The sequence below is a fragment of the Rattus norvegicus genome, chromosome 5 (assembly GCF_036323735.1).
Source record: "Rattus norvegicus strain BN/NHsdMcwi chromosome 5, GRCr8, whole genome shotgun sequence".
NCBI lineage: Eukaryota > Metazoa > Chordata > Mammalia > Rodentia > Muridae > Rattus > Rattus norvegicus.
The window spans coordinates 132,565,180-132,586,058 of record NC_086023.1 but is presented as its reverse complement, the minus strand read 5'-3'; the positions used below and the strand labels follow the sequence as shown (position 1 = coordinate 132,586,058).

Genomic DNA, 20,879 nt, shown 5'->3' with positions numbered 1-20,879 from the left:
TAGAACGTCCCAAAAGATGGGACCACTGGTCAGCTGCCATGGACTAGATTCTCCACCCGTTGGGGACAATCTGGTCACCTTGCTGCCCAGTCCTGACCTGGAGCCACCATAGCACGAGTGTCAAGTACTGGCAGAAGCCCATGAGTGGAGGAAAGACCTCTGCAACTGGCTGATTGACCCCTGCTGAAAGTGGAGGCTACCTTGTCCACAGACGAGAACAGTTATCTTCATGAAGGTCAGAGATAAGTGGGTGCTGCTGTGGTGGACAACACAATATCATCTGGGGTGGCTGAACCCCAACCCCCCAACACATCAGCACCACAGATGCCTTTGCCATCTCTTGGATGCCCTGATGAAGCCAGCAACTGTGAGTATTATTCATTGCCCAGGACATCAGAAAGGAAGAGATTCAGTGACATGGGACAGTAACAAAGCAGATAAAGTGGCTCGGGAAATGGCTATACAGGAGCCAATCCTGGTTACAGGCCTACAAGAGACAGCCACTGGGAACTGGGATTGAACTAAGAGATGGCCTCACTTAGAATGTACAACAAAAGAAAAGGCCCAAATTGCTTAAAAGATAAACGGACAATGACACACTTGAGGGGAAAGCTATACTCCCCAGAGAACAAATAAAAGACTCACTTTGCCAAATACACAAATAGACTCATTTAAGAGATAAGAAGGTTGTTAAGGTATATATAATAGACTTTAAGATTTTAGCCAAGAGAGACAATAAAAAATATAAGATATGTCAGTAAGTAAATGTTTAACAAACAAACAGGACAAAGAGACCTAGAGAGTTTAGTGAGTAGTCAAAATGAACTTCACTGAGATAAAACCAAAAAAATATGATCACGAGTATCTCCTAGTGCTTGTAGATACCTTTTCAAGAATAGACAAAACCTTTCCTCACCAAACAAGAGATGGCCTCTACAATCATCAAGAAGATACTGGAAGAAATCTTCCCCTGATTTGGAATGCCCAAGGTAATCTGGTCAGTCAACGGCCCTACTTTCGTTGCCAAGGTAAGCCAGGGTGTGGCCAAGTATTTAGAGGTCGATTAAAAATTACGTTGTATTTACAGACCTCAAAGTTCAGGACAGATAGAGTAAATAAATAAAACTCTAAAAGAGACTCTGACCAAATTGACCATGGAGACTGTCACAGACTGGGTGGCACTCCTTCCCTCTTGCTCTCTTCAGAGCAAGAAATACCCCTTCCAGATTCAGCCTTACCCCCTTTGAGATCTTATATGGGGCCTCAGCTCCTCTGACTGTATTAGACGATGTTACTGAACCAGCATGTCATAATAATAATGATTTGTATGTCACGCTAAAAGACCTACAGGTGATACAGAAAGAAATCTGCTCACACCCTGACAGCCGTCAATTCTCAGCCCTCACCAGCCTCGTACTAGCTGTTGGGGCTGAGAGCTGGGACCTAGAGGGACACTCAGGATGTTTGCCCTGGGTTCCATCGGGATAGGTGTGGGAATAGGCTTGATTTCTATTACAAATGATGTAACATTACATATGTTAGTACTCCTAACACTTCTTAGGACTGTGCCTCAGGGATCACAGTCTATATAAGTTTAGAAGTTCTAAAAGTTAGTCATGACCTTAGTTTATAGGTTTAGATAGTGTCCAGATTGGAATCCTGATGCTAAAGACTTAATAAGACAAAAAAAGAGTTGAGAATTACTTAAGACTATCTAGGTGCTACAAGGACAGCACAAGGATATCTGCTGTTGCCCTACAATACAAGGCCTAGAGAAAATTCAGAACTGCCATTGACTCAGATATAAAAAGAATAAAAGACTTTTTAGCTGACCTCCAAGAATACCTAACCTCCCTCTCAGAGGTAGTCCTTCAGAATAGGAGAAGATTAAACCTGATATTCCTTAAAGATGGAGTCTGTGTGCTACACTGAAAGAAGAATGTTGCTTCTATACAGACCATTCAGGAGTAATTAAGGACTCCATGAATAAACTTAAAAAAAAAAGGTTAGACAAAAGACAGACAGAGAAGCGCATCAAGGATGGTTCGAGAGCTGGTTTAGTAGATCTCCTTAGATGACTACTCTGATATCTTCCCTTATGGGACCCTTCTTAGTTTTGCTTCTGCTTCTGATTATAGGTCCATGTGTGTTAAAGAAACTAGTTAATAGGCTTAACTCCTACAAAAAGATAGAGATGCTCAACAAGGTTGGTTTGAGTCTTGGTTCACTCGGTCTCCCTAGATGACTACCCTACTTTCTGCTATATAACTGGGCCATTACTAATAATTTTCTTGGTTTCAGTTTTTGGCCCCTGCATGACAAATAGGTTAATTGCTTTTGTTAAAAATCGAGTGGGTCCTGTGCAGTTGATGGTTCTGAGACAACAGTACCAGTCAGTTAGGAAAACTGGTGAGACCAAATACGAGACTAGATATCAAAATTCTAAGATTAGAAATACTTAGTAGAAAAAGAGGGGAATGAAAAGAAAATTATACAGATTTAAGGTTTAAAAATATAAAATATAAAGAATAAGCTCCAAAAGCTCCAAAAGCCACAGACTCAGGGCTAAGCCCTGCCGCAGGGAATAACAGGCCAAAAAGATAAAAAGAAAAGGAAAACAGGAGCCAGCCCAGGGTATCGGAACTGATTCATGGGCCATCTGACAAGAAGACATCCCCCCAGTTTAATCAGGGTCATACTTTAACCAGATGACTTCTAGCCCCTGATATGCCCCTGACTTCTGATAAGCCCCTGACTTCTAGCACATACTCTTCTGCTTTGTTCTCACTGCTATGTTTGAATGAGCCAATTGTGTTAAGCGCACCAAAACCCCCTAGCTTTCCCTATATAAACCCCTGACTTATGAGTTTCAGGGTCGACACCTCTGTCTCCTGCGCAGCATACTTGTCGGCCCGGAGATCTCTATAATAGGTCTCTGTAATAAACCTCGCCTTTGCTTATTACATCCAAAATGGTCTCTCTGTGTATGGGGTCCGCGATTTCCCAAGACTTAAGTAAGGGTCTCTCTGCGTGGGATCTTTTAAAAGGATTTTCATGGCTATAATGGACATGTTCATTGAATTCTCTATTCCATGCTCTAAAATCTGTTAACAGGTTTGATTTTCCCTATTTCTTCTTCATAATAAGTTCAGAGGATGTCCATGGATTGTCAGATTCCTTTATATATGTGTCCTCTTGCTGTTCTTGTACCAAATGTTCAGCATCTTATCATAACTTCTTAGTTAAGGGATGATTGATTTACCCACACAGGCTTGTCAAGTAACTACCAGTTGCTTCTACTATAAATTTGGAAATGCAGTTACTGTTATGTCCTGCATTTGGACAATTGACAAAACCTGTGGTTGTTATTGATAATATATATCAATACTTTTCTCTAAAACATCTACCATTTCATCCTAAATTTCATCATGGTCTGTCTCTTGAATCATAGGACTATTAGTCTGTGTATCCCACTGATGTTAAAGATCTTTTCCCCATAAAATTATGGAATATCATACTCATAAGTCATTAAAATTCATATTATAACTACTGGTCCTGACCATCTGTCTTGTCTTTTTTAAAATAATTCTTCAATCATATGGGTAAAATTTCTGTGGGAATAAAGAAAAAAAACTCCTTTTCATACTTTATCATCAGCAGAAAAGGCATGTAACTACAACTAGTGCTTTCTTACAATTTTCTGTGGTAAGAGTTTTTTCCAGATATTGCGAAATACAGTTAACCATGCATTTGAAGTACATCTCCATACCCACATTAAATACTGAATTCAATAACTCAGCCTTCTTCTCTATGTCATGTAAAGTAATACTTTCACATTACCAACATACTTTTCAATCATGTTCTATTCTCAGATATCACAGCCTTGATTGCATGTTTTATACGTCATCACACTGAGCATGCAACTTTCAGTATAGAGAAGAGAGTCCTCATTCAATTTCACATGGGAAAATGTGTAGATATTGAGTTTGGCATGAACAAAACATTGCTTTCAGTTTGATTATCTTTACACTGTGAACTTCTAAAGGTAGGTGATCATTCCTCCACCAATAGTCCTAGATTGATAATAGAAAATGTATTCCCTTCACTAAGGCACACACAACAGACAGATGATTCCATTTAAGTCTACAGTAGTGAACCAACAATTTTATTTGGGATTGCTTACAAGATTATGGTTGAGAAAGTACTTACATGAGTCTGGATGGTTCAAAGATAGATAGCTGTATTTGGATGATTCAAAGATAATAACTGTATTTCTGTATGACTGCAGCCTGGGTGATTATGTATACAACTTGGGTGGCAATCACCAGCAATAAATGTGGTTTGGACTTGATTAACATAGAGGTAACATGATTTCAAAATAAAAAAAATAAAAAAACACCATTGTGAGAAGCTCCACAAGCAAAGGCGGCAGATATAGGATCAAAAAGTTTGTAAGAACAGAAATAACATGTGACTCAGGAGTTTAGGACTTCCTGTCAAAACTGTCTTTGATTGGGTAGCTTTAATTACTTCTCTTTCTCTGACTTAAGCTTCACACCGCTCAACCCTACTTACCATGTATTAGAAATTCCTCAACACAGTAAATCACGTGGATGAAAATCAGCAAAGCAAGCATTATCCAAACAGATTTCCATGAAAATAGTTCACCTAAAAGAGTGAATAACAAATCTTACCATCGAGGAATCTTGGGATTTGTATTCCTAGTTAGAAATACTGGTTCTTCCAATGCATGTTACTATTTAAGAGACAATCACATGGACAATTAGGCTTAGGCAAATATAATGAGATAGCTATATTGAATTGGGCAAAGAGCAGGACATGACCAGAATAAAAGTAAATCAGATATAGTTTAGAGTGAGGCTAATATACGAGTATGTAGAGTTCACCTCCCTCATTTCTTTCCATTCACCCTGTCGCATAACCTTCCTTAGTAAAAGAAGAAGCTTTTCCCCTCTTAGATGTTATGAAGATCAAAATCTTTCCTAATGCTTCCAAGGTTTAGTATAAAGTCAGTACAAATTAGTGCTGTAATACTCATGTCTTAAATATCATTATATGTGCTTTTCTCATATTAATATATTCACTGAATGATGGACTACATTTTCATAGCTTTATTCCTAGATAAAAATTCTACACTGTTTAAAACATTTCATTATGTCTAGCAGGATAATGATTTAGAGACCACCATAATTTCTCCTACATCATTTTACATACTTGTTTTTCTGTGAAATAAACTTGAATTTAGCTCTTACTTTCTTCCATGTTTTCACAAGAATTATTTCCTTTCCTAGGTAAATTCACATGCCATATAACACAATGAGCTCAAATTGGAATTTTGCCAGCCCAACAGTCAGTCAGTAGCAAATTTCTACATGATTAAATTTGATCAAGACCTTTTCTGTGTCGTTTATCTTCATGTTTATGTTCAGTGAATGTAAAATATGCTTAACTCTCATATTTCTTAAACTGTAAAACAATCTCCAAAATTTTTATTAATTAAAATTATTTAAATTATGTTTCTTAAAATTTACAAATGGTTAAAGGATGGTATTATATCATAAAATATATGTATTGTTATTAAATGAAGGTATAAATACTTCAATTTTCTTTGTTACTTATATACACATGTATGTACAATAGAAGAGATATACAGAGGTAAATATACACATATGGACACATACAGACTTGTTTTTTTCTACTACATCAGTCAATTTAGTCTTTTTCATAGTCTTTTCCAGGTAATATTTAGTTATTTTTCATGAATGGAAACTAACGTTGATGCGTGTATACAGCCCATTTTTATTGTTTCATTTAATCCAAATATCGAGTATTGTTTCATTAGAGCATGACATCAAATTTTTAAATCAGTTATGTGAGTGAGCAAATAAAATCATGAAGGATTTATTTCTTGCAAAAGACGCAGATGTAAAGAATTAGCATAATCTTAACAGTTGCATAATAAAAACCTAATGAGAAAAGGACATAGAGTTAAAAGGGCAAAGATATATGGACTCCCAGATACATAGAGCTTGGCAAGTTGTAAGGTTCAGGTTGGCTATCAAGTTCATACTTATTAGGACATGATATTTGAATATGGAATTAAAGTGAATAAAGAAAGTTAGTTCAATTTACAATATGCTGAAGGGGAAACTACTACTAGATAAATAATCTTTAGGCAGAGTTCAATATATGATGTGTGAATATAAAACATGGAGATAGAAAATATTAGGTGGTGAGGCCATGTAGTTAAAAAAAGAAAAGAAGAGCTAAATTGGGACATGTTTAAATATAAATAAACAGTGAGCCATTTCAGGGTACTAAACACAGATGACATCTTAAGTAAATCATGCTATCTCTATGTTCAAGATATGTCATCATAAACTAGATTAGAACCAAGAAAGTTTTAAGGTACTATTTCTTATAAACCATAATTTAGACTTAGATAACAAGAAAAAGATGGTGAGAAGTGGTGATCTAGTAGAATGTACTTATTAATCTAATGATTTTATCTTTATCTCCGTAATTTCTAGTTTTATTATCAGATTTGATTCCCATTTTGCTTTTCAGCATATTGACAAATATTAATACTAATTTAGCATCATTAGTACTACCTAACTTAGACAACTCTGTGGATATATTTTAAGGAAGAGCTAGTATTATTATTCGATACATATGAACATGATAAAAAATGGAAGTAAAGGTAATAATTTGGTTCTGAGAAACCGAAAATATAAAGTTACTTTATTCCAGTAAATAAAGCAAGTATGGGGCAGCAGCTCTCTGTTCCCAGACCCCGTGAGAGAGAGAGAGACCTCACCGCCTGGTCAGGTGGGCACTCCTGAGGCTGCAGAGCGGAAGAGACCACCAACACTGCTCACCCTGCCCACATCCCTGGCCCAAGAGGAAACTGTATAAGGCCTCTGGGCTCCCGTGGGGGAGGGCCCAGGAGCGGCAGGACCCCTGCCTGAGACACCGCCTGAACCTGAAGGAAACAGACCGGATAAACAGTTCTCTGCACCCAAATCCCGTGGGAGGGAGAGCTAAACCTTCAGAGAGGCAGACAAGCCTGGGAAACCAGAAGAGACTGCTCTCTGCACACACATCTCGGACGCCAGAGGAAAAAGCCAAAGACCATCTGGAACCCTGGTGCACTGAAGCTCCCGGAAGCACAGGTCTTCCTGGTTGCTGCCGCTGCAGAGAGCCCGTGGGCAGCACCCCACGAGCGAACTTGATCCTCGGGACCACAGGTAAGACCAACTTTTCTGCTGCAAGAAAGCTGCCTGGTGAACTCAAGACACAGGCCCACAGGAACAGTTGAAGACCTGTAGAGAGGAAAAACTACATGCCCGAAAGCAGAACACTCTGTCCCCATAACTGACTGAAAGAGAGGAAAACAGGTCTACAGCACTCCTGACACACAGGCTTATAGGACAGTCTAGCCACTGTCAGAAATAGCAGAACAAAGTAACACTAGAGATAATCTGATGGCAAGAGGCAAGCGCAGGAAACCAAGCAACAGAAACCAAGACTACATGGCACCATCGGAGCCCAATTCTCCCATCAAAACAAACATGGAATATCCAAACACACCAGAAAAGCAAGATCTAGTTTCAAAATCATTTTTGATCATGATGCTGGAGGACTTCAAGAAAGACGTGAAGAACTCCCTTAGAGAACAAGTAGAAGCCTACAGAGAGGAATCACAAAAATGCCTGAAAGAATTCCAGGAAAACATAAATAAACAAGTAGAAGCCCATACAGAGGAGACACAAAAATCCCTGAAAGAATTCCAGGAAAACATAAATAAACAAGTAGAAGCCCAAAGAGAGGAGACACAAAAATCCCTGAAAGAATTCCAGGAAAACATAAATAAACAAGTAGAAGCCCATAGAGAGGAGACACAAAAATCCCTGAAAGAATTCCAGGAAAACACAATCAAACAGTTGAAGGAATTAAAAATGGAAATAGAAGCAATCAAGAAAGAACACATGGAAAAAACCCTGGATATAGAAAACCAAAAGAAGAGACAAGGAGCTGTAGATACAAGCTTCACCAACAGAATACAAGAGATGGAAGAGAGAATCTCAGGAGCAGAAGATTCCATAGAAATCATTGACTCAACTGTCAAAGATAATGTAAAGCGGAAAAAGCTACTGCTCCAAAACATACAGGAAATCCAGGACTCAATGAGAAGATCAAACCTAAGGATAATAGGTATAGAAGAGAGTGAAGACTCCCAGCTCAAAGGACCAGTAAATATCTTCAACAAAATCATAGAAGAAAACTTCCCTAACCTAAAAAAAGAGATACCCATAGGCATACAAGAAGGCTACAGAACTCCAAATAGATTGGACCAGAAAAGAAACACCTCCCGTCACATAATTGTCAAAACGCCAAACGCACAAAATAAAGAAAGAATATTAAAAGCAGTAAGGGAAAAAGGTCAAGTAACATATAAAGGCAGACCTATCAGAATCACACCAGACTTCTCGCCAGAAACTATGAAGGCCAGAAGATCCTAGACTGATGACATACAGACCCTAAGAGAACACAAATGCCAGCCCAGGTTACTGTATCCTGCAAAACTCTCAATTAAAATAGATGGAGAAACCAAGATATTCCATGACAAAACCAAATTTACACAATATCTTTCTACAAATCCAGCACTACAAAGGATAATAAATGGTAAAGCCCAACATAAGGAGGCAAGCTATAGCCTAGAAGAAGCAAGAAACTAATCGTCTTGGCAACAAAAAAAAAAAAAGAGAATGAAAGCACACAAACATAACCTCACATCCAAATATGAATATAACGGGAAGCAATAATCACTATTCCTTAATATCTCTCAATATCAATGGCCTCAACTCCCCAATAAAAAGACATAGATTAACAAACTGGATACGCAACGAGGACCCTGCATTCTGCTGCCTACAGGAAACATACCTCAGAGACAAAGACAGACACTACCTCAGAGTGAAAGGCTGGAAAACAATTTTCCAAGCAAATGGTCAGAAGAAGCAAGCTGGAGTAGCCATTCTAATATCAAATAAAATCAATTTCCAACTAAAAGTCATCAAAAAAGATAAGGAAGGACACTTCATATTCATCAAAGGAAAAATCCACCAAGATGAACTCTCAATCCTAAATATCTATGCCCCAAATACAAGGGCACCTACATACGTAAAAGAAACCTTACTAAAGCTCAAAACACACATTGCACCTCACACAATAATAGTGGGAGATTTCAACACCCCACTCTCATCAATGGACAGATCATGGAAACAGAAGTTAAACAGTGATGTCGACAGACTAAGAGAAGTCATGAGCCAAATGGACTTAACGGATATTTATAGAACATTCTATCCTAAAGCAAAAGGATATACCTTCTTCTCAGCTCCTCATGGTACTTTCTCCAAAATTGACCATATAATTGGTCAAAAAACGGGCCTCAACAGGTACAGAAAGATAGAAATAATCCCATGCGTGCTATCGGACCACCACGGCCTAAAACTGGTCTTCAATAACAATAAGGGAAGAATGCCCACATATACGTGGAAATTGAACAATGCTCTACTCAATGATAACCTGGTCAAGGAAGAAATAAAGAAAGAAATTAAAAACTTTTTAGAATTTAATGAAAATGAAGGTACAACATACCCAAACTTATGGGACACAATGAAAGCTGTGCTAAGAGGAAAACTCATAGCGCTGAGTGCCTGCAGAAAGAAACAGGAAAGAGCATATGTCAGCAGCTTGACAGCACACCTAAAAGCTCTAGAACAAAAAGAAGCAAATACACCCAGTAGGAGTAGAAGGCAGGAAATAATCAAACTCAGAGCTGAAATCAACCAAGTAGAAACAAAAAGGACCATAGAAAGAATCAACAGAACCAAAAGTTGGTTCTTTGAGAAAATCAACAAGATAGATAAACCCTTAGCCAGACTAACGAGAGGACACAGAGAGTGCGTCCAAATTAACAAAATCAGAAATGAAAAGGGAGACATAACTACAGATTCAGAGGAAATTCAAAAAATCATCAGATCTTACTATAAAAACCTATATTCAATAAAACTTGAAAATCTACAGGAAATGGACAATTTCCTAGACAGATACCAGGTATCGAAGTTAAATCAGGAACAGATAAACCAGTTAAACAACCCCATAACTCCTAAGGAAATAGAAGCAGTCATTAAAGGTCTCCCAACCAAAAAGAGCCCAGGTCCAGACAGGTTTAGTGCAGAATTCTATCAAACCTTCATAGAAGACCTCATACCAATATTATCCAAACTATTCCACAAAATTGAAACAGATGGAGCACTACCGAATTCCTTCTACGAAGCCACAATTACTCTTATACCTAAACCACACAAAGACACAACAAAGAAAGAGAACTTCAGACCAATTTCCCTTATGAATATCGACGCAAAAATACTCAATAAAATTCTGGCAAACCGAATTCAAGAGCACATCAAAACAATCATCCACCATGATCAAGTAGGCTTCATCCCAGGCATGCAGGGATGGTTTAATATACGGAAAATCATCAACGTGATCCATTATATAAACAAACTGAAAGAACAGAACCACATGATCATTTCATTAGATGCTGAGAAAGCATTTGACAAAATTCAACACCCCTTCTTGATAAAAGTCCTGGAAAGAATAGGAATTCAAGGCCCATACCTGAACATAGTAAAAGCCATATACAGCAAACCAGTTGCTAACATTAAACTAAATGGAGAGAAACTTGAAGCAATCCCACTAAAATCAGGGACTAGACAAGGCTGCCCACTCTCTCCCTACTTATTCAATATAGTTCTTGAAGTTCTAGCCAGAGCAATCAGACAACAAAAGGAGATCAAGGGGATACAGATCGGAAAAGAAGAGGTCAAAATATCACTATTTGCAGATGACATGATAGTATATTTAAGTGATCCCAAAAGTTCCACCAGAGAACTACTAAAGCTGATAAACAACTTCAGCAAAGTGGCTGGGTATAAAATTAACTCAAATAAATCAGTTGCCTTCCTCTATACAAAAGAGAAACAAGCCGAGAAAGAAATTAGGGAAACGACACCCTTCACAATAGACCCAAATAATATAAAGTACCTCGGTGTGACTTTAACCAAGCAAGTAAAAGATCTGTACAATAAGAACTTCAAGACACTGAGGAAAGAAATTGAAGAAGACCTCAGAAGATGGAAAGATCTCCCATGCTCATGGATTGGCAGGATTAATATAGTAAAAATGGCCATTTTACCAAAAGCAATCTACAGATTCATTGCAATCCCCATCAAAATACCAATCCAATTCTTCAAAGAGTTAGACAGAACACTTTGCAAATTCACCTGGCATAACAAAAAACCCAGGATAGCTAAAGCTATCCTCAACAATAAAAGGACTTCAGGGGGAATCACTATCCCTGAACTCAAGCAGTATTACAGAGCAATAGTGATAAAAACTGCATGGTATTGGTACAGAGACAGACAGATAGACCAATGGAATAGAATTGAAGACCCAGAAATGAACCCACACACCTATGGTCACTTGATTTTTGACAAAGGAGCCAAAACCATCCAATGGAAAAAAGATAGCATTTTCAGCAAATGGTGCTGGTTCAACTGGAGGGCAACATGTAGAAGAATGCAGATCGATCCATTTATCACCCTGTACAAAGCTGAAGTCCAAGTGGATCAATGACCTCCACATCAAACCAGACACACTCAAACTAATAGAAGGAAAACTAGGGAAGCATCTAGAACACATGGGCACTGGAAAAAATTTCCTGAAAAAACACCAATGGCTTATGCTCTAAGATCAAGAATGGACAAATGGGATCTCATAAAACTGCAAAGCTTCTGTAAGGCAAAGGACACTGTGGTTAGGACAAAATGGCAACCAACAGATTGGGAAAAGATCTTTACCAATCCTACAACAGATAGAGGCCTTATATCCAAAATATACAAAGAACTCACGAATTTAGACCGCAGGGAAACAAATAACCCTATTAAAAAATGGGGTTCAGAGCTAAACAAAGAATTCACAGCTGAGGAATGCCAAATGGCTGAGAAACACCTAAAGAAATGTTCAACATCTTTAGTCATAAGGGAAATGCAAATCAAAACAACCCTAAGATTTCACCTCACACCAGTGAGAATGGCTAAGATCAAAAACTCAGGTGACAGCTGATGCTGCCGAGGATGTGGAGAAAGAGGAACACTCCTCCATTGTTGGTGGGATTGCAGACTGGTAAAACCATTCTGGAAATCAGTCTGGAGGTTCCTCAGAAAATTGGACATTGAACTGCCTGAGGATCCATCTATACCTCTCTTGGGCATATACCCAAAAGATGCCTCAACATATAAAAGAGACACGTGCTCCACTATGTTCATTGCAGCCTTATTTATAATAGCCAGAAACTGGAAAGAACCCAGATGCCCTTCAACAGAGGAATGGATACAGAAAATGTGGTACATCTACACAATGGAATATTACTCAGCTATCAAAAACAACGAGTTTATGAAATTCGTAGGCAAATGTTTGGAACTGGAAAATATCATCCTGAGTGAGCTAACCCAATCACAGAAAGACATACATGGTATGCACTCATTGATAAGTGGCTATTAGCCCAAATGCTTGAATTACCCTAGATCCCTAGAACAAACGAAACTCAAGACGGATGATCAAAATGTGAATGCTTCACTCCTTCTTTAAATGAGGAAAAAGAATACCCTTGGCAGGGAAGGGAGAGGCAAAGATTAAAACTGAAGAACTGAAGACTGAAGGAACACCCATTCAGAGCCTGCCCCACATGTGGCCCATACATATACAGCCACCCAATTATACAAGATGGATGAAGCAAAGAAGTGCAGACCGACAGGAGCCGGCTGTAGATCGCTCCTGAGAGACACAGCCAGAATACAGCAAATACAGAGGCGAATGCCAGCAGCAAATCACTGAACTGAGAATAGGTCCCCCGTTGAAGGAATCAGAGAAAGAACTGGAAGAGCTTGAAGGTGCTCGAGACCCCAAAAGTACAACAATGTCAAGCAACCAGAGCTTCCAGGGACTAAACCACTACCTAAAGACTATACATGGACTGACCCTGGACTCTGACCCCATAGGTAGCAATGAATATCCTAGTAAGAGCACCAGTGGAAGGGGAAGCCCTGGGTCCTGCTAAGACTGAATCCCCAGTGAACTAGACTATGGGGGGAGGGCGGCAATGGGGGGAGGGTTGGGAGGGGAACACCCATAAGGAAGGGGAAGGGGGAGGGGGATGTTTGTCCGGAAACCGTGAAAGGGAATAACACTTGAAATGTATATAAGAAATACTCAAGTTAATAAAAAAAATAAATAAAAAGCCTGATTAGGTCCTAAAAGTAAAAAAAAAAAAAAATAAAGCAAGTATGGGATGAACTATGAAATTAGTTTTGACATGCTTATTTTATGTTATGTATTAAATTTTTGGTTTAATCTATGAGTTGTCATATGACAACAGAAATACGGACATGAAACTTTAAGATTTCTTAGAGTTCTGGTGTTATTTAAAGCCATTAAAAGGAAATAGGAAGAGAATAAGACGTCAAAAGCTTTTTTGGTAAGGTCCTTGTGTGGTTTAGGTATCAGAGTAATTGTGGCTTCATAGAATGAATTAGACAGAGTGCTTTCTGTTTCTATTGTATGGAATAGTTTGAGGAATATTGGTATCAAGTCTTCTTTGAAGGTCTGGTAGAATTCTTAATTAAAATCCATATGGCCCTGGGCTTTGTTTGGTTGGGAGGATTTTAATGATTTCTTCTATTTCCTTATAGGAAATGGCCCTGTTTAGAAGGTTTACCTGCTCTTAGTTCAACTTTGGTATATGGTATCTGTCTTTACAACCATCCAGTTCATTTAGATTTTTTCAGTATTGTTGAGTGAAAGCTTTTGTAGTCGGATCTGATGATTTTTTGAATTTTCTCTGTATCTGTTTTATGTCTCCCTTTTCATTTTTGATTTGTTAATTTCGATACTGCCTCTGAGCCCTTTCGTTAGTTTGTCTAGGGATTTGTTCATCTTGTCGATTCTGTCAAAGAACCATCTTTTGATTTTGCTGATTCTTTGTATTATTTTTATTTGTTTTCTTTGTTTGTTTTATATTGTTTTCTTTTTTTTTTATTTGGTTGATTTCAGCTCTGACTTTGACGATTTCCTGCCTTCTACTCCTCTTGATTGAGATTGTTCTTTTTGTCCTAGATCTCTCAGGTGTGCTGTTAAATTGCTAGTGTAAGATCTCTCCAGTTTCTTTACCAGTGCACCTAGTGCTATGAATTTTCCTCTTAGCATTGCTTTCATTTTGTCCCATAGTTTTGGGTATGATTTGTCATTTTTTCATTAAATTCCAGGAAGTCTTTAATTTCTTTTTTTATTTGATTCTTGACCAAATTATCATTGAGTAGAGAGTTTTTAAGTTTCAACATGTATGTGGGTTCTCTGTTCCTTTTACTGTTATTGAAGACCAGCTTTAGGCCATGGTGGTCTGATAGGGTGCATGGGATTATTTCAATCTTCTTGTATCAGTTGACGGTTGTTTTCTGACCAAGTATATGGTTGATTTTGGAGAAGGTAGCATGAGGTGCTGAAAAGAAGGGGTATTCTTTTGTCTTAGGGTGAAATATTCGTAGATATCTGTTAAGTCCATTTGGTTCATAACCTCTAATAATGTCACTATGTCTCTGTTTAGTTTCTGCTTCAATGACCTCTCCCTTGGTGAGAGTGGGGTGGAGAAGTCTTCCACTATTATGTGTGGTGTTCAGTGTGTGTTTTGAGCTTTACTAAAGTTTCTTTTATGAATGTGGGTGCCCTTGAATTTGAGGCATATATGTTCACAATTGAGACTTTCTCCTGATGGATGTTCACTTTGATGAATATGAAGTGTCCTTCCTCATCACACTTTATAATTTTGGTTGAAAGTCTACTTTATTGGACATTAGGATGGCAACTTTAGCTTGTTTCTTGGAACTGTTTTCTTGGTAGACCTATTTCCATTTTTTACTGTGAGATAGTGTCTCTCTTTGTTAATGGGTGTTTCTTATGTACAGCAAAATGCTAGATCTTGTTTGTGTATCCAATCTATTACCTTACATCTTTTAATAATCTCGCTTATGTATATTAATGAAAAACTACTCAATAAAATGCTCACAAACTGAATCCAAGGAAACAACAAAACCATAATTCACACCAATCAAGTAGACTTTATCCAATGGATGCAAGTTTGGTTCAATATATGAAAATCCATTAATTTAATCTACCATATAAACAAACTCAAAGAAAAAATCATATAATCACATCCTTAAATGCAGAAAAAGCACTTGACAAAATACAACACATTTTTCATGTTAAAAGTATTGGAAAGATCAGGAATTCAAGGCCCATACTTAAACATAATAAAAGCAATTTACTGAAAACCAACAGTCAGTATCAAATTAAATGAAGATATATTTGAGGCAATCCCAAAAATGTCTGGACTAGACAAGGATGCCCACTCTCCCCGTATCTATTCAATATAGTACTTGAATTGCTAACTAGAACAATAAGAAACCAAAAACAGGTCAAGGGGATACAAGTTGGGAAAGAAGAATTAAAGGTATCACTATTTGCAGGTGGTATGATACCATACATAACTGACCCCAAAAATTCTACTAGAGAAATTCTCCATTAAAGGGGCCAGATATAAAATTAACTCAAAAAAATAGTAGCCTTCCTTTATACACATGATAAACAGTCTGAGAAGATATTACAGGGGAACAACAGAAACCAAGATTGCTTGGCATCATCACAGCCCAGTTCTCCCAACAGAGAAAATACTGTATATCTAAACACACTGGAAAAGCAAGATTTAGATTTAAAGTCACATTTTATGATAATGATGGAGGACTTTAAGAAGGATATAAATCACCTCCTTAAAGAATGGAGGAAAAGTAAACAAGTAGAAGCCCTTAAAGAGGAAACACAAAATCCCTGAAAGAATAACAGGAAAACACAACTAAACAGGTGAAGAAATTGAGCAAAAATGTCCAGGATTTAAAAAAGCAATTAGAAACAAAAAGGAAAGCACAAAGTGAGACAACCACTGGAAAGAGAAAACCAGAAAAAGAAATCAGGAGTCATAGAAAAAAGCATCACCAATAGAATGCAAGAGATGGAAAACAGAATCTCAGGGACAGAAAATACCATAAAAAACATCGACACAACCATCAAAGATAATGTAATACGAAAAAAGCTCCGAGCCCAAAACATCCTGGAAATCCAGGACACAATGAGAAGATCAAGTCTAAGGATAATAGGTATAAAAGAGAGTGAAAACTCCCAACTTAAATGAACAGTAAATATATTCAACAAAATTATAGAAGAAAACTACACTAACATAAAGCCCTTAAACATCCAAGAAACCTACGGAACTCCTCATAGATTGGACCAGTAGAGAAATTTCTCCTGTCACATAATAGTCAAAACACCAGATACACAAAACAGAGAATGAATATTATAAGCAGTAAGGACAAAAGGACAAGTACATATAAAGGGAAACCTATAAGAATTATACCACATTCTCACAAGAGACTATGAAAGCCACAAGATCCTGAATAGATGTCATAGAGATGCTAAGAGAACACAAATCCCAGCCCAGGTTACTATATCCAGCAAAACTCCCAATTAACGTAGATGGAGAAACCAAGGTATTCCATTGCAAAACCAAATATAAACAACTGATAATAGATGGAAAACTCCAACCAAAGGAGAGAAACTATGCCGTATAAAAAACAAGAATGTAATTTCCTTGCAATGAAGCCAAAAGAGAGCACACAAACATAATTCCACCTCTAACAACGAAAATAACATTAAGCACCATTAACTATTCTTTAATATCTTTCAACATCAACAGACTCAATTCCCAAATAAAAAGACATAAACTAACAGAATGTTCATGTAAAGAGGACCCAGTGTTTTGCTCCATATAGGAAACACAGCTCAGTGACAAAGACAGAAGTATTTCAGAGTAAAAGGCTGGAAAACAACTTTGCAAGCACATGGTCTCAAGAAACAAGCTGGATTATTCATTCTAATATTAAATAAAATCAACTTTCAACCAAAAGTAATCTAGAAAGATCAGTAAGGCACTTCACATTCATCAAAGGAAAAATCCCCCCAGATGAGCTCTCAATCCTAAATAGATATGCTCCAGATACAAAGGCACATACATTCATAAAAGAAACCTTACTAAAGCTCAAATTGCACACTGCACATCACACAATAATACTAGGAGATTTCAACACCCCATTCTTATCAATGGACAGATCATAGAATCAGAAAAGAAACAGAGACATATAGAAATTAACAGAAGTTATGAAGCAAACAGATTTAACAGATATTTGTAGAATGTCCCATCCTAAAACAAAAGGATATCCCTTCCTCTCTGCAACTCACAGTACATTCTCCCAAACTGACCATATAACCAGTCACAAAACAGGCCTCAACATATACAGGAAAATAAAAAAATCCCATGTATCCTGTCAGATCACCACTGACTAAGGGTGGCCTTCAATAACAACAATAATGAAAGAAAGCCCACATATATATATGGAAGTTGAGCAACGCTCTAGTCAATGACAACGTGGACAAGGAAGAAATAAAAAAAGAAATAAAAGATTTCTTAGATTTAAAGAAAATGAAGAAATATCACGGCCAAACTTATAGGACACAATGAAAGCTGTGTTAAAAGGAAAACTCATAGTTCTGAGTACCTACAAAAAGAAACAGGGTAGATCATACTTCAGCAGCTTGACAGCATAACTAAAAGGTCTAGAACAAAAAGAGACAAATACATCCAAGAGGAGTAGAAGGCAGGAAATAGTCAAACCCAGAGCTGAAATCAACCAAGTTGAAACAAAAAGAACTATACAAAGAATCAACAAAATAAGGATCTGGTTCTTTGAGAAAATGAACAAGATAGATAAACTCTTAGTCAGAATAACCAGAGGTCACAGAGAGTTTATCCAAATTAACAAAATCAGAAATGTAAAGGGAGTCATAACAACAGAAACTGAGGAAACTCAAAAAAATCATCATATCCTACTACAAAAGCCTATATACGACAAAACTTGAAAATCTGGAGGAAATGGACAATTTTCTAGACAGTTTCCAGATACCAAAGATAAAACAGGAACAAAGAAACCATCTAAACAACCCCATAACTCCTAAAGAAATAGAAGATGTTATTATGTCTCCCAATCAAAAAAAGCCCAGGTCCAGATGGGTTTAATGCAGAATTCTATCAGACCTTCATAGTAGATCTCATATCAATATTGTCCATACTATTCCACAAAATAGAAACAGACAGAACACTACCAAATTCCATCTATGAAGCCACAGTTACCTTTATACCTAAACCACACAAGGAACAACAAAGAAAGAGAACATCAGACCAATTTCCCTTATGAATATCAAAACAAATATACTCAATAATATTCTTGGAAACTGAATCTAAGAACACATCAAAACAATCATCCATCATGATCAAGCAGCCTTCATCACAGGGATGCAGAGATGGTTTAATATATAGAAATCGATCATAGTTATCCACTGTTTAAACAAACTCAAAGATAAAAAAACACATGATCATTTCATTAGATGCTGAGAAAGCATGTGACCCATTTCCATATTCATTCATGATAAAAGTCCTGAAAAGATCAGGAATTCAAGTCCCATTCCTAAACATGGTAAAAGCAATATACAGAAAACCATTAGCTAACATTAACCTAAATGGAGAAAACCTTGAAGCAATCACACTAAAATCAGAGACTAGAAAAGGCTGCCCCCTCTCTCCCTACTCATTCAACATAGTATTCGAAGTCCTAGCCAGAGCAATCAGACAACAAAAGGTCAAAGGGATACGAATTGGAAGGGAAGAAATCAACATACCACTATTTGCAGATGATATGATAGTATATTTATGTCACCCAAAAAGTTCCACCAGAGAACTACTACACCAGATAAACAACTTCAGCAATGTGTCTGGGTATAAAATTAACTCAAACAAAGCAGTAGCCTTCCTCTACTCAAAGGATAAACAGAGTGAGAAAGAAATTAGGGAAATGACACCCTTCACAATAGTCCCAAATAATATAAAATATCTTGGTGTGACTTTAACCAAGCAAGTGAAAGATTTGTGTGACAGGAACTCCAAGTATATGAAGAAAGAAATTGAGGAAGATCTCAGAATTTGGAAAGAACTCCCATACTGACGCATTGTCAGGATTAGTATGGTAAAAATAGCCATTTTGCCAAAAGCAATCTGCAGATTCAATGCAATCTCCATCAAAATTCCTACTCAATTCTTTATAGAGATAGAAAGAGCAATTTTCATATTCATTTGTAATAACAAAAACCCAGGATGGCAACAACTATACTCAACAATAAAATAAAATCACCATCCCTAACTTCAAGAAGCAATTGTCATAAAAACTGTATGTTATTTAGTACAGAAACAGGCAGATACATCAGTGAAACAGAATTGAAGACCCAGAAATGAACCCATACAGCTATGGTGACTTGATCTTTGACAAAGGAGCTAAAGCCATCAAGCTTAGAAAAGATAGCATTTTCTACAAATGGTGCTGTTTCAAGTGGATGTCAACATGTAGAAGAATGCAATTTGATCAATTCTTATCACCCTGTGAAAAGCTTATGTTCAAGTGGATCAAGGACCTCCACGTCGAACCAGATACACTCAAACTTATAGAAAAAATGTAGGGAAGAATTTCAAACACATGGGCACTGGGGAATATTTCCTGAACAAAACACCAATGGCTTATGCTCTAAGATAAAGAGTTGACAAATGGGACCTCATAAAACTGCAAGGCTTCTTTAAGGCAAAGGATACTGCCATTAGGACAAAATGGCAACCAAGAGATTGGGAAAAGGTCTTTATCATTCCTAGATCTGATAGAGGGCTAATATCCAAAATATACCAAGAGTGCAAGAAGTTAGACTCTAGAAAGCCAAATAACCCTATTAAAATGGGATATAGGGCCAAACAAAAAATTCTCAGCTGAGGAAGATCGAATGACTAAGTAGGACCTAAAGAAATGTTCAACACCCTAAGTTATCAGGGAAATACAAACCAAAAGAAATCTGAGATTCCACCTCACATCAGTCAGAATGGCTAAGGTAAAATACTCAGGTGACAGCAGATGCTGGCGAGGATCTGGAGAAAGAGGAACGCTCCTCCATTGTTGGTGGGATTGCAAAGTGGTACAACCACTCTGGAAATCAGTCTGGAGTTTCCTCAGAAAATTAGACATTCCTCTACCTGTAGACCCACCTATACCTGTCCTGGAAATATGCCTAAAGATGCTGCCATATACAACAAAGACACATGCTCCACTATGTTCACAGCAGCCTTATTTATAATAGCGAGAAGCTGGAAAGAACTCCGATGCCCTTCAACAGAGGGATGGTTTAAAAAAAATATGGCACATCTACACAATGGTGTACTACTCAGCAATCAAAAACAATGACTTTATGAAATTAATAGGCAAATGGAATGAACTAGAAAATATCATCCTGAGTGAGGTAATCTGATCACTGAAAAACACACATGGTATCCACTCACTGATATGTGGATATTATCCCAAAAGTTTGAATTACCCAAGATGCAATCCACAGACCACAGGAAGCTCAAGAAGAAGGATGACCAAAAGTGGGACTGCTCCCACTCCTTCCTAAAAGGGTGAACAAAAATATCCATAGGAGGTGACATGGTGGCATAACTTAGAGCAGAGACTGAATGTATGACCATTCAGAACCTGCCCCACATG

General features: G+C 37.5%; 1 protein-coding gene across 1 annotated transcript in view; it reads right to left on the bottom strand.

Moving 5' to 3' along the window:
• Skint4 (selection and upkeep of intraepithelial T cells 4) overlaps positions 1–20,879 on the bottom strand; it is a 201,262-nt gene that overhangs the window by 164,499 nt on the left and 15,884 nt on the right. Inside the window, exon 4 of the mRNA XM_039111485.2 lies at positions 4,600–4,668. Within this exon, the coding sequence (XP_038967413.1) occupies positions 4,600–4,668 (69 nt within the window). The remainder of the gene's footprint in view (positions 1–4,599; positions 4,669–20,879) is intronic.